Consider the following 17,969-nt stretch of genomic DNA (forward strand, 5'->3'; position numbering starts at 1 on the left):
TCCTATAATTTTGAATCCAAAAAGGAGGCACTTCAGTTTAAGAGAGTCTGGAGTACTGTTTTGAAGCTGAGTACATCTGAAACACAAAGTACTCTACAAACCTACTATGAAATTGTATCAGCTTAGTATGAAAGAAGCTTTTGGTTGATAGGTGATAACTGGGAAAGTAATGAGTTTAAACAACAAAAATCAAAAGTTTGATCCTGGCAAGGAGACAAAGGAAGTTTTGCAAGAGTGGTTCCTAGTGTTCATGAATCATCAATCCAGCGCTAGCTGCATCCAGAACTGAACTTTTGTTCTGAACAACCCTGGTCTATAGCCAAAGGAGGGAAATTGGAAGAAAAATCTGAGTTGTTATCTGGCATATGTTTCAATGAATGTACCTACTCTTTTCCTTAGTGCAAAGAATAAATGGTTGGTTTTTTTTGTTTGTTTTGTTTTGTTTTGTTTTTAATTTTGAAACAGACAATATGAAGAAATTGTGAAAAGAAGAAACTGTGAGACAGCTGACAGAAAGGAAGCTTAAATTTCTATGGTAGTTCAATATTTTTGAGGCTAATAAATTATGGTAATTGAAATTTCAATAGCAACAGATCCATGTAAAGCAAAGATATATCTGGTGGGTTTTATGGCATTTATAAGAGAGAGATGGGGCATGTATCAAGTTTGCTGGATAAGCTATTCAGTGTGGTAAGCAAGGACTGCATTAAGACTGCCTGCATGCTATGTCATACACTTTCTCCTTGGCTCTCTGTAGATGTAAATCAAGACTACCTCTAGTAAATGTCCAGTGTAAATAGAGGTCTAGCCTGCACAACAGTGTATCATCGAGCTACCTATGTTGCTCAGGAATGAATGGCATGTTGAGGGGAGTTGCTCATTTTGTGTTTGTTTTTGTTTTTGTTTTTAATCCCAGTATTGCTATACTAGTTCATAGCCTATTATTGAATATGATTTTTATTATTGTATTGCTAAAACTGTTACACCTGGTGCTGGATGCCCTGTGCACACTTTTGACTTCTGTGCATGCATGCAGTGCTAGAAATTTATGTGAATTAATCATATAACATTACAAAAACATTAAACTTGTGGTATCTCTATAATGCTTTTAATTTATATGGTAAATGCTACAGTGCAGATTATATTATCTTTCTTCTTATGCTTCTTACATTTTTCTTCTGAAAAAGAGATTGGCTTTATTTTCTTGTTTTCTTGTTTATTTTCTTGTATCTTCTCTTGTAATTCCTTACACCATTTTGGTATGTTCACAAAACTGTTTTTTGTCCTGATTTTGTGCTAAGGAAGGTGTAAATGACTACTGGAGGAATTTTACAATTAAGTCTCACCTGCTTTTCATGTGTTTAGGAGGAAGGATGGTTTCAATAACTTAAAGGAAAACTATTCATTTTATTCTAGAGTTAACTCAGTATGGAAAAAGTTTTTCAGTCTTAAAAAGAAGAAGGAAAAAAGAACCCACACAAACGCATGCAGATGCTGTCCTTTCTCTTGGATGGCTCAAAATGGTTTGGATTTAAAACTTCAGTCTTGGCAGGCATTGAGTCCTCAAGGAATGTGTGCTTGTTAAATCCTGACCAAAAAAAAAAAAAAAAAAAAAAAAAGTTGTGAAATTAAGAGATTAAAAATGTAAGGAATTCTATTCTGTTGAAGGATAATCTTTAAAGCCAAATCCTGCACTCTGATTTATACCAAGGACCTCCTCAGAGTATTCTGTATGAACTCATAAAACACACAAAACCAAAGGTCAAATACTCAGAGCACATACTGCTGAGGGCTGAAAAGGTATCTGGATGCTGACCTTTCCTTCGAGAGCCCTGCTGGCATCCAAGCTGGTATGGGTCTGCATGCATGGGGAGGGGAGGAGAGCCACGGAGAGCACACGTGGGGGCACCAGCCCTCCTCGACCTCTGCCAGGCCCAGCTGCTCTTTGGATGCCACTCCACAGGAGGGCCTGGGGGATAGGGGGGGACATTTTACACTCACCTCCTCTCTCTGAACCGAGCTGGAAGAAGCCCTGCGGACACAGGGCTGCCAGCCAGCTGCTGCAGGCCGCTGCTGGAGGGTTTCCACCTGCCAGTGTGCAGGCTGCTCCCCAGCAGACCCAGTCTGGCTGCCCCAGCTGTGTCCCAGCTCAGGGCCCGGCCGAGGCAGGCGCAGAGCTGCTGTTATGAATGTGGTTTGGATGCTGACTGCCAGCTACACTCTGTACACTGGCTTCCAGCCTCATTTATAAACTGATGCCACCTTCCAGAAACTAATTTTTTAGGTAGGAACCTGGAAAGTTGTAAAATTCATGCCTCAAAATCCACCTAGTGACAGAGAAGCCTTTACCTTAGGGAGGAGTTGGTGGGGGGCTTGGTGGTTTGAGATTCTTATTGGAAAAATGCTGGTGCAGTAAACATTGTGTGCTTGCTTGTCTTATTCAGCCATTAATATTTTTGGGTTTGTTTTTAATTTTTGGACACAGGACCTGTGAAGGGCGAAACATCCGATACAGGACATGCAGCAATGTGGTAAGTGAAGTATAGCTTTGATATAGCACAAGTCATCACATATGACAGTCATGCCTACATAAGATAAAATAATTTGCTTGTGTGATGATGGGAACACTATAGCTGTTTAAACTGCCTTCGTATCACAGGACCTCTGGCAACTCATTATTGATTTCTCGAGAGGCTGGAGCAATAATGGCGTAGCATGGCGTTAAAACCGGATGGCATTGCAGTCACAACCTTTCTACGTAGGCTGTCAATGAAATTTCAAAGCTGCTCTTTATAACCCCAAAGCAGATTCAAAGACCACTCATGTTACTTTGGTAGCTGTCTGGTTCACATTGGTCCATCTGTCAGGCTGGAGGATTAAATGTTAAGGACTGAAGACAAGTTAGTAAGAGATGTGTGTTGCTATTCACTTGTGCCCTCCCAGCACTGTAATTTTGTTGTATGCCTTAGAAAAGCAGTTTTAGATAGCCTGCAATAGTGCTGCAGCCTTTCCAAATGTTTTTTGCTGTTTGTTGGTTGTTTTTTTGTGTTTTTTGTTTGTTTGTTTGTTTGTTTGTTTTGTTTTGTTTTGTTTTTTCCTGTGGTGATTGTAGATTTCACTGGAATAAAATAAGAAACTTCAACTTCTGTGCTCACCAAAGGGAACGCGTGTTTTCACTGATGAAAATGGAAATAAAGACTTTCATATGGAAAGTCTTATTGGGTGCCAAGAATTGTGAAAGCTCTCAAATTACATGGAGCAATGTCAGTTTTACCAGTAAATGGAAAATGAAATCAAACATGCTGTGGGCCAAGCTTTCTCATGCCTGATAGGGACATATTCAGAAGGCTTTCAATAGGTGCTTTGTCTGAAAAAAAAGTTTAAAAGTTTAAGTGGTTTTTTTTGGTTTTTTTTGTTTTTTTTTTTTTTTTAAGAGTATATTCCCTCGTATTTGGCTTATATTCTCTTCAGTAGACCACAATGAAAGAAATCGCCTGCCTCAGACTGAGTTACAGTCTCCCATGCAGTGAGTTTCTCACACTTCTGCCTCAGAAATCGGTTCTGGTTGTATGCTTTGGGTCACTGAAATCACACATCAATCTAGACATCTGCTTCACTGACAACAACTGGAACAGTCAATAAATAGGTCTGCTGACTGATTTAACAGTCTGATTTCCAGCTGTGAGACACTTAGGCTACACTGTGACCTTGGAGGGAATGGGAAGGTTAATTTGTGTCACTCAAGCTGCATGGCTGCATGCTATAGCCCTCTGTAATATGATAAAGAAAGGGAGGAGGATGTGTGTGTGTGGGGGGGAGATAATGTTAAAGGCTAATTGAACTAAAATTAGACCCATCAGCTTTGTTTCAGTTTGTGCATTGCTGTGTATTATGACAGTCTGCTTCCCCTCCTGCCCTGCTCTCATGCAGTGAAAGTTACCAGCATACCACTCTGCTGCCATTAGTTGTTCCTGGATCACCCTGATGAGACCCTGGCATTTTTCCTGTGTTGCAACCCTTGTTCTGTAATCACTGAGCTTAACTTTGCAAGACAAAGAACATATATTTTTTTTTAATGTTATTTTTAGCTTAGGTTCTGTTTTGCAACTGTGTACCTGGACAGTTTTCCTCCAGAATAAATCCTTGCATAGTTTTGTCAGGCAATTCCTTAACATACCTTGTATTTGACAATACAGGCTCCAGACCGCTCAACATAGCACTGAGGCATCCAGCTTCAGAACTCACTCAATTTTTAATAACAAGTAATCCAAACTGAAGCCCTGAAAGTGCTTTATTATGCTAAAGTCAGTGAGAGTTTTGCCACTGAGTGATGAAGACCCAGGATTACATTTACAATTTTAACCCCTTTTATTGGAGAGGGTAAAGAATGCATTGTGCTGCCTTGCTCTCTTTTCCTTAACACAAAGATCAAATAAGTTTTCATTTGTTTCTTATTAGTCAACTTGCAAAACTAGCAATAAATCAAACAATCCTAAAGCTACTGACTACATCAGACTTTGACCAGGCCTTTCAAATATGGCTTTGTGTAAAAAGGAAGGTATTTGGCTATATTTGCTTTGCAGATATCTGATCTCAGTGGAAAACATTTCCTATTTATTTTTAAAGTACACTCAGTCTTTGATTCAGATGTTATGGCATTCCATTCACCATCTTTACTGATCTGAGATACTGTGCACCAGTATTCCCGCTGTCATTGCAATTGCACTGCCACCATGATCATCAACAGAAAATGGGGTAGGATCCCGCCACAGCAGGGGTGTTTCTGGGGTTGGGTGCCACTTTGAAATATGTTGTGCAGCACCAGTAGGAACCAAAACCATTACCAAACTGTGTACTCTTTCAGAGTAGCACAAACAATCATAAACTTTCTTTTTAATGACATATTTGTCTCCAAAATTACAGGATACACACACACACAATTAGGTTGTGGAAATATTTAATTAACCCCATGGCTCATCACAGAATTGTGCTCTGAAAAATGAACATAGTAGTGTGCAAATTTTTGTTTACTCAGAATTTCCCTTTTAAGATTTCATCCACAAAGACACTGAAAATCAGGAGGAGGGAACTGCCAGACCCAATGCGATCTACAGTTTTGTCTATGTTGGCTGACAGCCTGTTGTGTTCAAGGAAAATGAGAGTAAACTCCCACCCCTCCAAGTGAAGCTAGCTATCATGCATTCTGGAAAAATTCCTTTTTGATTCCTGTGGAAATCAGAGAGTCCCAAAATACAAGCTTTCATTGCCATTAGCTGGTGTATAACTTGAGCACTGTAGTTATTGTTCATAAAAGAACTGGTCTTTTAATTTTCTGCAAAACATCTTTCTGTGAATTGACATGCTTTTGTTTATATGACTGTCCTCTTACAAGAAAGGATGGGTAGTCACATATACTAAAGGCAAAATATTTCAGAGATGAAACTGGAGAATGGGAAGAATACTTCTTGGAATCTGGCAATGAACACATTTTTGTAGGCACTATCATTAGCAAGATTTTGCTACAGCTGGTTTTAATTCATCCTGAAATTAAATAGCATTAAAAAAAATAGAATGAGATAGAGAAAAGAAAGGCAAGGGGAGAGAGTGGCACATCTATTTCTTCTGTGGCCTGTATTATTCCAAAGATGCTGAACCTTTTTGAATAACACTGACTGTAAGAGAGATTGATACTGCTGTTTATAAAGCTTCTGAGAAGTCTTTAAAAGAATTAATCCAATCCAGTATGTTCACCACTTGCATTGCCTGGTGTTGATCAGAAAGTAGAAGGATTATGGATATGAAGCCACATGTGTAAATAGTGAGAAGCAATGAGGGAATCTGAAGATGATTTAGGGTTGAATTGCATCAGTCTTTTTTCTTCTTGCTATTCATATTGACTCCAAGTATGTTTCCAGCCATTTTAGAATGTAATCGTGGGGGGAGGGAAGGAGTCATTTGTTTTTCTTCAGAAAATTACTCCAAATGCAATGAAAGCATGCTTTTGTATCTGGCTGGGTTGCTATATTAAATGTTATGCAAAATAAACAAAAATATTTCCAAACCGTGAGTAGGATTTTTTGACTAGATTTTTCTTCAGCTAGCATGCTCTCTGTTTCTTCTTCTAGGCATGTTCTCAGTTGCCAAGTTCTCTCCAACTTTTGTACCAGGTTATTATGCTACCTCATTTGCCCTTTCTCTTTTTCACTCCTACTGCCACTGCACTATTTTGTTTTTTAACTCCTTTTACATGAAAATCTTTCTGAAGAAGGTTTGTTGAACTGTGTAACATCTTCCTCCCCTCTCCAATTATCAGCCCATTTTTTTGCGATTGATTTTTTTTTTCAATTTCCCTGATATTTTTCCTCTTATTGCACTGCTTCTGGAAGTTAAAATCAGGAGAAATTTAGATGCATGAGACTGGCACTTGATTCCTGTAGGAATTTGCTTTTCATATTTACTTATACCTGCCAACAGGATGATAAAAACTACAAATAAAGCTGCTTTTGAGATATTGCTGTTTGACATGAAAACGACAATGCCACAAGTTCCACAAGAGTACTAGCCCTTTCTACACAGAAAGAGCTTCCATTAAGAGGTTACATTAAGTCTAAGATAGAATTTGTGGATGGAAGATCCCATTAATCAGATCATCAAAACTTGCAAATAACACCTGCAACTCTTCTTTTTTTTTTTTTTTCACTTAATTTCTTCACTTGGCCGAAATACCACCTCTGGTGGCATCCCCCATTTTCTGGCTTGCGTTCAGACAAGCTACTTCCATGCCTGTTTCTTATTAACTCATGCTGCTTTTTGTACACACCGGTACCTATACTGTCCATCTCAGTTTTGACAGAAGAAACTATATTCTTGCCACGTAACAAAGCCTAACGTGTTGGAAACCATTACACCTAAACTTCCAAGTGCATAGTTGCTTCTAGAAGCATTGACTTGTAAGTATGAAAAGCACCATCACAAGGCAGATTTTTTTTCAGATATACACAAATGGTTAGCAAAATTTAATTTTCCTACCCTCTAATGGGTAGATATACTATGTGAAGTCTTTTACAATTGAACCAGTTTGCATTTTGCAATAAAATTTAATGTCGTCCACCACTTGAACAATCCTGTAATCTTCAGTGTAAAAAACTTTTCTTTCTTATTCCAGTAGGGGGGTGAGGAGGGGAAGCAACTAGAAGCACTACAAATATCTCCTTATTAACACCAGATTTGCTTAATGAAAGTTTGCTTTTTCAGTAGAAATTCTTTCAAACTCAGGTCATTTATTGCGACTACAGTCTATTCTTCAAAATGCTGGATTTTCATAGCTGCTATCCTATTTTTGAGTGGGTGCACTTTTCAACCTCTGTATCATTGTGTGTTGTCTAGCAACTATTTCTCTGTATTGCAAAAAAAGCGGTTGCTAATGATGTCAGCTTTGACTTCTCAGTACATCTTCTCAGCAAGCAGACCTGTGAGTCTATGACTTCTAAAAAACAGAACAACAACAATAACAACAACAACAAAATCACTGCTATCATCCTATGTAAATGCATCAAGAGTCTTTGTAAGCCAGGATCACTTCCATCACAGTGGCATTTCAAGATTCTGTTACCTGTAGATAATTCACACATTTAAATTTTCAATTTCTGATGATAATAAATTTTAAACACTTTCATTTAATGTTTAAAAGGTGTGAACAAACAAAAAAAAATCAGAATTATATGGAAAAATGCATATTGAATTATTAGCTAAAAATGGAAACATTTGAAGTTATATATGTATATTATTAAGAATTGATTTTAAAGTCATTTCTAATGACAAATACTCTTGGAGGTCTGGATAGATTCTACACTGACTGTTTCATCTCCAGTACATGTTTATTTAATACAGAGTAGAAGCATCTGCTGATATTCCCTCATTTACTTTGTTCATATTATTTCTCACATGCTGTTCTGTCAGATGTTGCTTCTGATGTTCCAAAATGTTGTCTTGGGATTGTCAGAGAAAGCTGTAGTGTGAGCGACACTTGATCTAAGCAGTTAGGGATGTGCCTAAATTATTTAGAAGTTCACAGGAGCAGATTAATGAAAAACCTGGTTACAAGAAACTTAATCCAAGCAGGGCACTCAACAAGTCTTCAAAGTTGCATGGAGTTTCTGTTAAATCCATAGATTTCTTAAATCTCTGCAATTGCATATGAAGTTCTCATTCAGTCTTGTACAAACCCCTACTGGAAGACCTCAGGATTTCTTACTCAGTAATGAAATTGGGGCAGCTGAAACACAGTGCATATTTCATGGAACTGGTTCAATAAGCTGTTCTGTCAGATGCTGCACAGTATAGTCCAGTTGTTAGTCATTTTTTGCACAGAGGAAAAGCTCCAGGTATAGTAAATCATTCTCGGCCTCTGCAAATATACAAGCACACATACTGTAAACTGTTTGAAGGTTCCTCAACTGCTTCCACCTATCACAGCTTAGATATGATCTTCCACATTTCACCCACTAAGTAAACTTTTAAAAGCCTGACCCACTTTTGTCCCATGAAATCCGATCTACCTATCACCATCAAGGGACATCTGGGTTTCATCTTATCTTTTCCACTGGTTTGTTGATTAATAGAAATTGTTTTGAATGGGATTCAAACATGGCAAAACTCCATGGACTTTATGAATTACAATAGGGTCAAATAGGAGGTCAACTTGAAAAAAAAAAAAATTGTATGTGAGGAAAAAAATACATGTGAGGAAAGCCACAATAATATGTCCAGAATTAAGTGTCTAAGAGGTAAAGATGAAACTCTTGTGTTTGTTTTAAAATAGGTTTCATACTTCAAAGAGATTTCTAATCATCTTCAAGATGATATGTATTTTGTTTGTGGTGGAGAAAATCTTGAGTAGATAGGATGAACAGAGGTTATAGGCACAAGCACAGGCTCAGTGCTTCACAAATATCCCATGAGCCTTCACACACTAAAGGTCATCAGACAGCCAATTACAACTCACAGAGTTGGAGAAACTGCTTCCTATTCACTGGAAATTTTCTTCCCTAAAACATGATGGATAGGAAGCTTGAAGACAAATGGACTTACACAAGCCTCTCAAGTTTATAAGATCTTGCTGATTCTTCAAGGAGTGCAATGGCAGCAGTTCCTCATGTCCGCAGGGGCCCACAGATATTTTCAAAACAAAAGCAAAAAAGATTTGAACATAGCACCAAATTAGAGTAGCCCGAAACATAACTGTTAGTGCTTTTGTGGCCAGATAACAGTGCTGCCACATGTTCCAAGCCAAACATAGGCCATGCAGATATGGTCAGTGAAATACCTTGCAGAAATACATAACCCATATGAAGATGGAGATACTTCAGGCTCATTGCTGGTCTAACTTGGCCTGTGACTTCTGGCTGGCTCAACAGGTGAGCACATCTTTGTTTGTCTCTGTTGTACAGGTAGAAAAACTACATACTGTTAGATAGTTTCCAGGATCAGACTCTTGGTGGAGGAAAATACAACTTCACTCAGGCCATTGAAGCAGTGCTAGCTGGCAGCTGTGAAGGATCCCCTTCCACCAACCCCCAGACACATGCTGAAAGACGTCTGAATTTTAAAAATGGAAAAGACTTCGTGGAAAAGACTTTGTCGAATCAGAGCCTATAGTTTCTCCTCACTAGGAGCCAGCACTGCACAAATTGGGCACTCAAACAGGCAAAAGCTGTTATCTTAAGATGTGAGAAGTGTTTAGAAGAAAATAGCAACTTACAGTTTGAACCAATATGCAACAAAACATTGACTTTGCCTTATCTGTTATTTCAGCAACTAGAATACTCATTTGTAAGCAGTGAGCTTCTGTCTGTCTGCCATTATATGACTGAACAAGGGTCCCCACTGATCCTCACTGACATATAATACAAACAATAAATAGTAAGTTTTAAAAGCCAATGAAAACACAGACAAAATATTAACAAAAAGTACCAAGCTCAGTACATTTTCTACTTTTTCAGTCTAAGTGACCTGTGTCTAATGTTGGTAATATTGGGGCTGCAACTTTACTTACCTTGACCATTTTGTTATAAAGAACATTACAGAGATTATTCAGGTGTTATGGGTGTAGGTGCAAGTATGTGTTCTTTCCTAACTGGAAGGAAAGTTCCCCTTGAGAGAAAGGGATCTTCAAGGCCTTTAGGCAGATCTAGGGTTCAACATTTAGGATTTCAGTAGGAGAAAAGTGGTGGGTCAGACTCTGACCCTTTTTCATATCTGTGTGCCAAGATAAGTATGGATGTTTGCCTTTGTGACTGCTTGAATATATTCCTTGAATGGCTTCAAGTTTCACATGCAAACGTCTTTAAACACAAGCTCTGTTATTTAAATCCATTGTTTTATTTTGATCATGATATCAAAGAGTGGAATTTAACATTGGTCCTGATCACCTGCCGTGTCCTGAAAGTTTGTTATGTTGACCATAGATTTTTTATTTCTTTGATTTAAAAATAAAATCCAACACAACAAATATAGTATTGAATCCTTTACAAAGCAGGATTATGAGCTCTGTATGTTGTGTGTTCTAAAGGGCCTTGCTGTCTTTGTAAAAATAAAGTTATTGCAAGCCAGGAAGTTTCAAAGGTAGAGCCAAGCTTGAAACAAACAAGAGAGTTGGCTTGGATCTCTGCAACAAGCATAAGCCAAGCAAAGAGACCTGACTGTATTCGCTTATGGACAGAAAAATTCAGGGAAGGGCATGCATCAGAAGATTTTGTGGCAGAAAATAATGCCACAGTGTTCCTCTTTGCTTGTCCCTTCTTTGGTGAAAATAGAGCTAAAGCAGATCTTGGGTCAAGTGGTAACTGTCTTGTTCATCCTCTGTTAAAAAGCAGAACAGAAAGACCGTTTTTCTCTACTATGCCTTTTTAGACTGCTATGGAGGAATAATGAAATTCCCACATGATCTGCTGTCTTCACTCTCTGCTATTGTCCAAACTTGTTCCTGTATTAACAGTTTGCCTAGATCACAATAAAGGACTGATTGCGTGTTTTTTTTTTTTGTTTGTTTGTTTTTCTGGAGATTTTAAAATCAAACTGAAATAAAATCAACCTTTTATCTTTAAAAAAAATAGTAATCATCATCATCCACAACTTAAGAATAGACAAGTTGTATGTTGTCTAAGTCTTCCCATAGTAAAACTCCAGTTATGAACTTAGACTTTCAATATTGACTTCCAAAGAGAATGGATGTGCTCTACATTATCGCTATTTGATACATATTTTTCTACAGCGAGATTTGGCCCAAATCCTTTTCTTCTTCTTAATCCATTTAACCTTTCTTAGCAAGAGCACTACCTCCTTGTACTTAAACACCAGAACTGTGCCTGGAGCTTGACCCATCGTGTTTAGGCTGCATCACACTCAAATACAGAGCAAACTCACTGAAAATTTGCTCTCATGGTACAAAGCAAATTAACTGAAAATCTGTGGCTTATGGCCATGGCTTGTATGTGTGTATAGTTCACTGTAAGAAATGTTTGGAGTGGTGTGATCCAACATCATTCAACATTCAAACATAATGGGCATAACCACATTGCCACTACACAGTGAATGGGGGGCCAGATTCATTATCCTGGGTTTGTGCCAAGGGTATACAAATGATAAATTTATAGCCAAGATTCTGCCAGTTTGCTTCAAGAGCAGATTTGAAAGCTTGATTGTTAAGAGAGGTTTTCTTTTAGATCTTAATACAAAACAATGATCCTTTAATGCCATAAAGTGACACGCAGGCCCCATGGCATTCTTATTGAAAACTGTAATAACCTCTAAATCCTGTCTAAAGGAGCAGGAAAGAGCTAGTGAATGAAGATGTAGAAAAAGGTCTGAGAAACATAGGTGGCCATTTAAACCTCAGAGGAGTTATTTTGCCTGAATAGCAGCAAGATTTTCCTAGCTGGGCTGATAGATCATCTGGGAATTAGTTTGTCATTAATGATACCAGAATTTCTATAGGAGGAAGTAGTTATTTTGAGGACAAACAGACAAAACAGAAAACCTATAAGGATATTGTCTAGTTGTATATATGTAAAAAAACCCTCCTTCAAGTTTATAATCAACATTTGTGCTTCTCCCTAAATAAATGTTACCATCCTCAACCAAAGGTATCGCAGGTATTCATTTCATCTGGTATTTGACCAGATGCCAACGTGGAGCAGATTTCCTTATGACAACAAGATGGAGGACTATGGGGCCTTAATAATCTGAGGCAGCTGTATTTCCAGCACTTGCTCTTTTGTCATAATTCTCATGATGGTGGGTGTTTCTCCTAAACCTTAGCTCCTGTATTCCTGTAATTTTATAAGAAATTCAGGTTACTTCTAAATAAAAACAATGAACCTTTAGCCTTTGTGGTTGGTTGCACAGGAAAATTTGAAAATATCAGGCTTTAAGGATCAAAAACTGGAAGGGAGATAAAAAGAACTCATGTTTATTTTGCCTGAAGTCTCATGATTTTGAAGTTTTTCTTGTTCTCTTGAGAGATTAACTCATGGTTTTCAGTATTAAATGATGTCAGGAAAGTATCTGTGGGATAGAAAAAAGTCATCTTCTAATCTCAAGAAGAGAAATTAACAAAAGACTTTAAGTAGTATGACTGATCTTTGTTTTTTTATGTCAGAGGTACTGGCTGCAGAGTCAGATTATATGTCTCACAAACCTCCTAAAGGATTAACAAAGTGGCTTTTCACAGTAAAATCATAAGTTGCTAATTATGTGAGTTATAAAATCTTTGCCTCTAATAGGTTGACGAAATGTAAATATGTATTGCATTTTTCTTATTCCCATTTCCATACTGACCAATTTAAGCCACAGGGAAAAAAAAAAAAAAAAGAATAAAATTTAAACAGATAATTGAACCAAGTTATTTTTTTTCTTTTTCTTCAAACAGAGGTAATGTTGGTTTGCAGAGTGGCTGTGCTCACACAAATATGCACATTTGTACACAAGTGGAAAAAATTCAGTAAGAGCATTTCAGGACTGACAGGTTCTGTGGCTAAGATACATAAAGTGTGTTTCTTGTGTCTCCTGCATATTTACACGTGGCCTTGATGTTTTTTCAGTAATTCTGGGGAAAGAAGAAAAGAAGGCATAATTATACTGTTGAATTTTATGTAGTTGTAGCTGTCTCTTCTTTTTCAGTCTCAGATATTCTGAACAGAAAATCTGGGTACATCTGGTGACTGTGAAGTTCGGCTAGCTACACAACACTGTTATCACTCATTACGAGTAGACTCACTGACCTTTTCCTCCTCCTTTTCTGCAGGACTGCCCTCCAGAAGCAGGTGATTTTCGTGCTCAGCAGTGCTCGGCTCACAATGATGTCAAGTACCAGGGGCAGTTTTACGAGTGGCTTCCTGTCTCTAATGATCCCGACAACCCATGCTCGCTGAAGTGCCAAGCCAGAGGGGCAGCTTTGGTTGTAGAGCTGGCACCAAAGGTTCTGGATGGGACCCGGTGCTACACTGAATCCTTGGACATGTGCATCAGCGGTTTGTGCCAAGTAAGGAGAGAAGCCCTACTCTGCCACTTTTGCTGATGACTTCTTCCCTCAGTTCTCTCTCACATGCTCTCTTCTTCTCCATACCTGTATCATTTGGGGTTCTTCTTTTTAGTCATCTGTTTTCATAATCTTGTTCTCTTTACTGTTACCTTGTTTGGAAGAGGTATACAAAAACAATGAGCAAAAGTTATTTTCTCACTTAAAGAGTATCCTTGGGATTTTTGGAGGAATGTAATATCAGGTTTTGAACTGTTTTGTGGTTAGCTGCAGTAGTAGATCAAGTTTAAAAGTATCCTAAGAAAATAATTTTAGCTTTTTATTTTGCTTTGCAAAAGCTTTCCAAATCTAGGAAATGATGTTGTCTTTGAGGATTATTGCTCCCTATAAGTCACAAACCACATAGTGGTGGATGAAGTACAAAACTGGAAAATCTACCAGTGGTTTGTAACATAACTGAGCAAGCTGCTACACCTCTGTGGGTCTCAGTTTCTCCATTTGTTAAAAGTGAGACTTTTTAACCCTTAAATTCACATCTAGAGATCATTCAGCCAATTTATTGACATCCTAATTTGTCTTCTTCCTTTCACTGAGTTGCATTTCTATTACCTTTTACTTATGTATTGCATTTACATATATATTACTGTTTTGAACCTATCTACATCAAACTTTAGTTGCCTGAACTGCTTATAGGCTACAGGCTAATGGATGGGAGTACATTTGTGCCATCTCTGTTAAGCAAGGAACACACCTCAATATTAGAAAAAACTAAGTCTGGGTTCATGTTTCAGTGCCTAGTTTCCTTCAAATCTAAGTAGACTTCATACATTGCTGGCTTTCTATGTATTTTCAGCCGCATTATGTGCCTTGGGAAGTCTTCCCCCCTGCTTTCTTTCTCTTTGATCTTCTACTCTGAGCCAATAGTCAGTAAATGAAACTGAGTAGCCACTTGTTCAATTAATCTCATTTGTGATCTGAAAAAGGGAATCATCTAAATCTCTTGACTTGAATCGTGCACAGGTTTTTGAAAAATTCATATTTTTTTTTAATAAGAGCTGCATTTCAGTCTTGTGTTTTTTTGTTGGTTTGTGGGTTTTGTTGTTGTTCTTGTTTATTTGTTTCTTTTAATCTTCTGAATTTGACCAGAGGCACAGGAAGCTGCATGGGAGAGTGACTCAAAGTATTCTGCCTACAGCGGGCTGGAAATTAGGAAAAGCACATTCAGGCTTTGTGTCAGGCTTATTTCTAATTTGGCCCAAATCTGAAGCAAACTTTCTGAGAAAGCCATCCTTTAGGAACAGAAACACAAATATTCACTACTAAAACAAACACATTTGCATTCTCATGACACTTCTTACTCCTGGAAGACTGAAGCTGGCTACACTCATAGATCCTACAATGGTCCTATATCTTAACTGTCTCTGTAGCTTAGGTATGCATTTTGAAGGTAGATGTACAGTACTCTAGCACTAATATCCCTGAGGAACTTCAGCTAAAGTAACCTTTTGCTCTTATACTCCACAGTGGTAGAATGATATAATAATTTTTACCTCATAAATATAATGACTGTATTTCCCAGGACCTTCAGCATTCAGTTTCTCCACCAACATTTCCCATACACGTACAAATACTACATCATTTTTGAGGATGGCCAAAGAAAAATAATGCTCACACTGCACTCCCCACTAATCTAAATAAATTTTAGATTTTTGGATGTGTTAAATTTAAAGTAACAGAAAGTATTATTATCACAGTGCTAGCCAGTCATATCTTTATGACAGTAGAGGTACTAGAACATTTTATAAAACATTTAATCACGCCCATTCAATTAGTCTGTGCAAGAATCATGAGTTAGTATAAATGACATTAAGATCAGTGTATGCTTACACAGATATTGTGTCAGCTCTGTGAACTCACCACAGGGCTGTTCAGCAGCATGTGAAATTTGGGTCTGCCCATGGCCTATTGGGTGCTCATAAGCTGTTCCTGAAGTTATTAATGGTGGAAAAGAAGAGGTAGTTGAATTGCCTTCTGTGTGCCTCAGCACTCCTTCCTGATTAAAAGTGCTATTTTTCACTCCCGTTGGCAATTTGTTCACAAGATGCAACATTTGGAAATTACAAGATCCTTCTCTCATGCTTCTCTCTTAATTTTTCATGTTTTTTGTAGCTTTAGAATTACCAGTAGCTTAGTGGTATATTTATGAGTCTTTGTTTAATGATTAGTTATTTAGCTGAAGTCTTTGTTTTATGTGCTAGCCTCCTCCTAGTTAAACTTAAATTCTGAAGAAACTTCTGACCATGTTCAGAACAAGAAAGCCACCTTCCAATATAGAGATTCAATAAGTTGCATTGTTAAATCTTTGATTCCCTGAAGAGTATGTTTGGAGAATCATGAAAAGATATTTACTTTATTTACAGAGGTGGGGTACAGGAGAGGTTAGGTAGTTGCTGATTCAGTGCTATACATGCTTCATTGGATAGGGTAGTACAGATGACCCTAAGAGTTCAGGAGTCATGCAAGTTGTCTGTGTCTTATCTGCTACCAAATTACCGAAACATGAATGTATTTATCTGCTGTGAAGAGATTGGCTACATTTCACCTTTGTTCTTTGTGTAAAATACCTAAGAAATTAATGGAAATTAATCTCTAAGGATTTTTTTCCTCTTTCTGGAGTTTATGTTGAAACCCATAGGTGACAGAGTTTGAGCAACACTGTTTTTCAAATGAAAAATTCTTCTCTTATTGCCTTTTATTTCTTCTTAATTGTCTTGTTCCTCCTAACCACTTTAAATAGGTTTCTGTATGGATCTCTGTGTTATGTTAGTCACTTTTTCTTTCTGCTATTTTAAGGAAACACAGATGTAATACTTGGGTCTCATTCTGAGGTTGCCTCACGATGCAGTATACCCCATTGTTATAATGCTGCTAGCTTGAAGCACCATGTTGAAGTCAATTGAATGCCTTTTAGGATGAATAGGGCTTTAATATTCCACATTATAAACATAATGTTTAGTCTTGCTCAAAATGAAACATCATTAATCTTTTCTGGTTTTGCTTCCTCCCTTCCTTCCTCCCTTCCTTCCTTCCTTCCTTCCTTCCTGCCTGCCTGCCGTCTCTCCCCCCCTTCTTCCCTCCATCCTCACCTGCTTACTCTCTTCTTTTCCTTCTTTATCACCAATTGTTGTCACATGCTGACAGTACTGCTGACAATACTTTCAATGAGCTGTTGGAAATTCACCTGAAGAAATTTTCTGTCATATTTCATTGATTTCATTATATTGGGTTCTGATCAAGAGCCAGCCTTATGTGGTGCACACTAAAATCATACTGTAATTTGTTAAATGCATGGACTTCTTTTCCATTTCTGTGATTGACAGTTCATCTGTTCTGTTCTCTGGCACCACATTTTTTTATCCTTTCTCATCTGACAACTTTGCTTGATTGTGGGCTGTGCCCTTTCCTGCCATGTCCCTGTGACTGCCTGCCATATTTCTTGCTGTGTGTTTTCCCTTGATTATTCACTCAAGCAGCTATCTGAGTGTTAGTGCAGCTTTCTCTATTTCCTCACACTTTCATACTTTGGGCTCTAGACAAACCCTAATCAGGATGCAGCACTGGATTGCGAGGAGCATGGTCATGCATGCTCTGAAAGAAAGGCCTGTAACCCAGTCAGCAGTAACCATAAAAATTCTGGGACTTTTACTAATGAAAACAAAATCTCTTTCCTGTTATCCAGTTTCTTCTAACATTTCCCGTCTATAAACTAAACTCTTTGGATTCCTCTCTCTGATTCTGCTGAAAGGGAAGTATTCCAGTTTTGTTTTTGTGTTTCTCTATTTTCCTGATCATTTTCACTTGTTCTTCCTGTTATCATAGTCTTCATACTTGGTTCTCTTTCAATTTAATTTTTGTCTTCTTCTTGTCTGAATTCCACAAATACTCCTTTTGTTAACTCTGGCAAGGAAGAGCAAGAAAATCAGTCTTTGCTTTCTCAGGTGATCAAGGGTTATCCAGGGCTTCTGTTGTCTCCAGTACTAATGGCAGAATCTGCATGTGGCTGTGTGCCACCAGATCAGGATGATTATTTTATTTATTAAATGTTTTGCCAGGCAGCTAGGTGTTACACAGTGTTTCCAAAAAACAGCTCCCATCAGTATTGTAGCCAAAACTGCACCTGATGTAGATGAATACTTCCCTGAAGCCACATTCATAGGTCAGGTGCTTGCAGTCTGGACAGTCTCTTACATTTACACATGTGGCATGGTACTTCTGCTCTGCACTCCTCCTTCCCAGCCCAAGGAGCCCAACTTCACAGGGACTGGAAAAGTGATAATACAGCAGTTTCCCAGTCCATACAGAATCCCTGCGTCCCCTCCTTTCTCACAGGCACTTATCTTTTCACTTAATTTTCTCTCTCTTTTTTTTTTTT

At 38.0% G+C, this 17,969-nt stretch overlaps 1 protein-coding gene across 1 annotated transcript in view; it reads left to right on the forward strand.

The window, feature by feature from the left end:
• Positions 1-17,969, forward strand: part of LOC308185858 (ADAMTS-like protein 1) — a 203,742-nt gene that overhangs the window by 33,730 nt on the left and 152,043 nt on the right. Inside the window, exons 3-4 of the mRNA XM_080574482.1 lie at positions 2,486-2,531; positions 13,304-13,540. Coding sequence (XP_080430608.1) covers positions 2,486-2,531; positions 13,304-13,540 — 283 coding nt within the window. The remainder of the gene's footprint in view (positions 1-2,485; positions 2,532-13,303; positions 13,541-17,969) is intronic.

The sequence above is a fragment of the Anser brachyrhynchus genome (assembly GCF_964034855.1).
Source record: "Anser brachyrhynchus genome assembly, chromosome: Z".
Taxonomy (NCBI): domain Eukaryota; kingdom Metazoa; phylum Chordata; class Aves; order Anseriformes; family Anatidae; genus Anser; species Anser brachyrhynchus.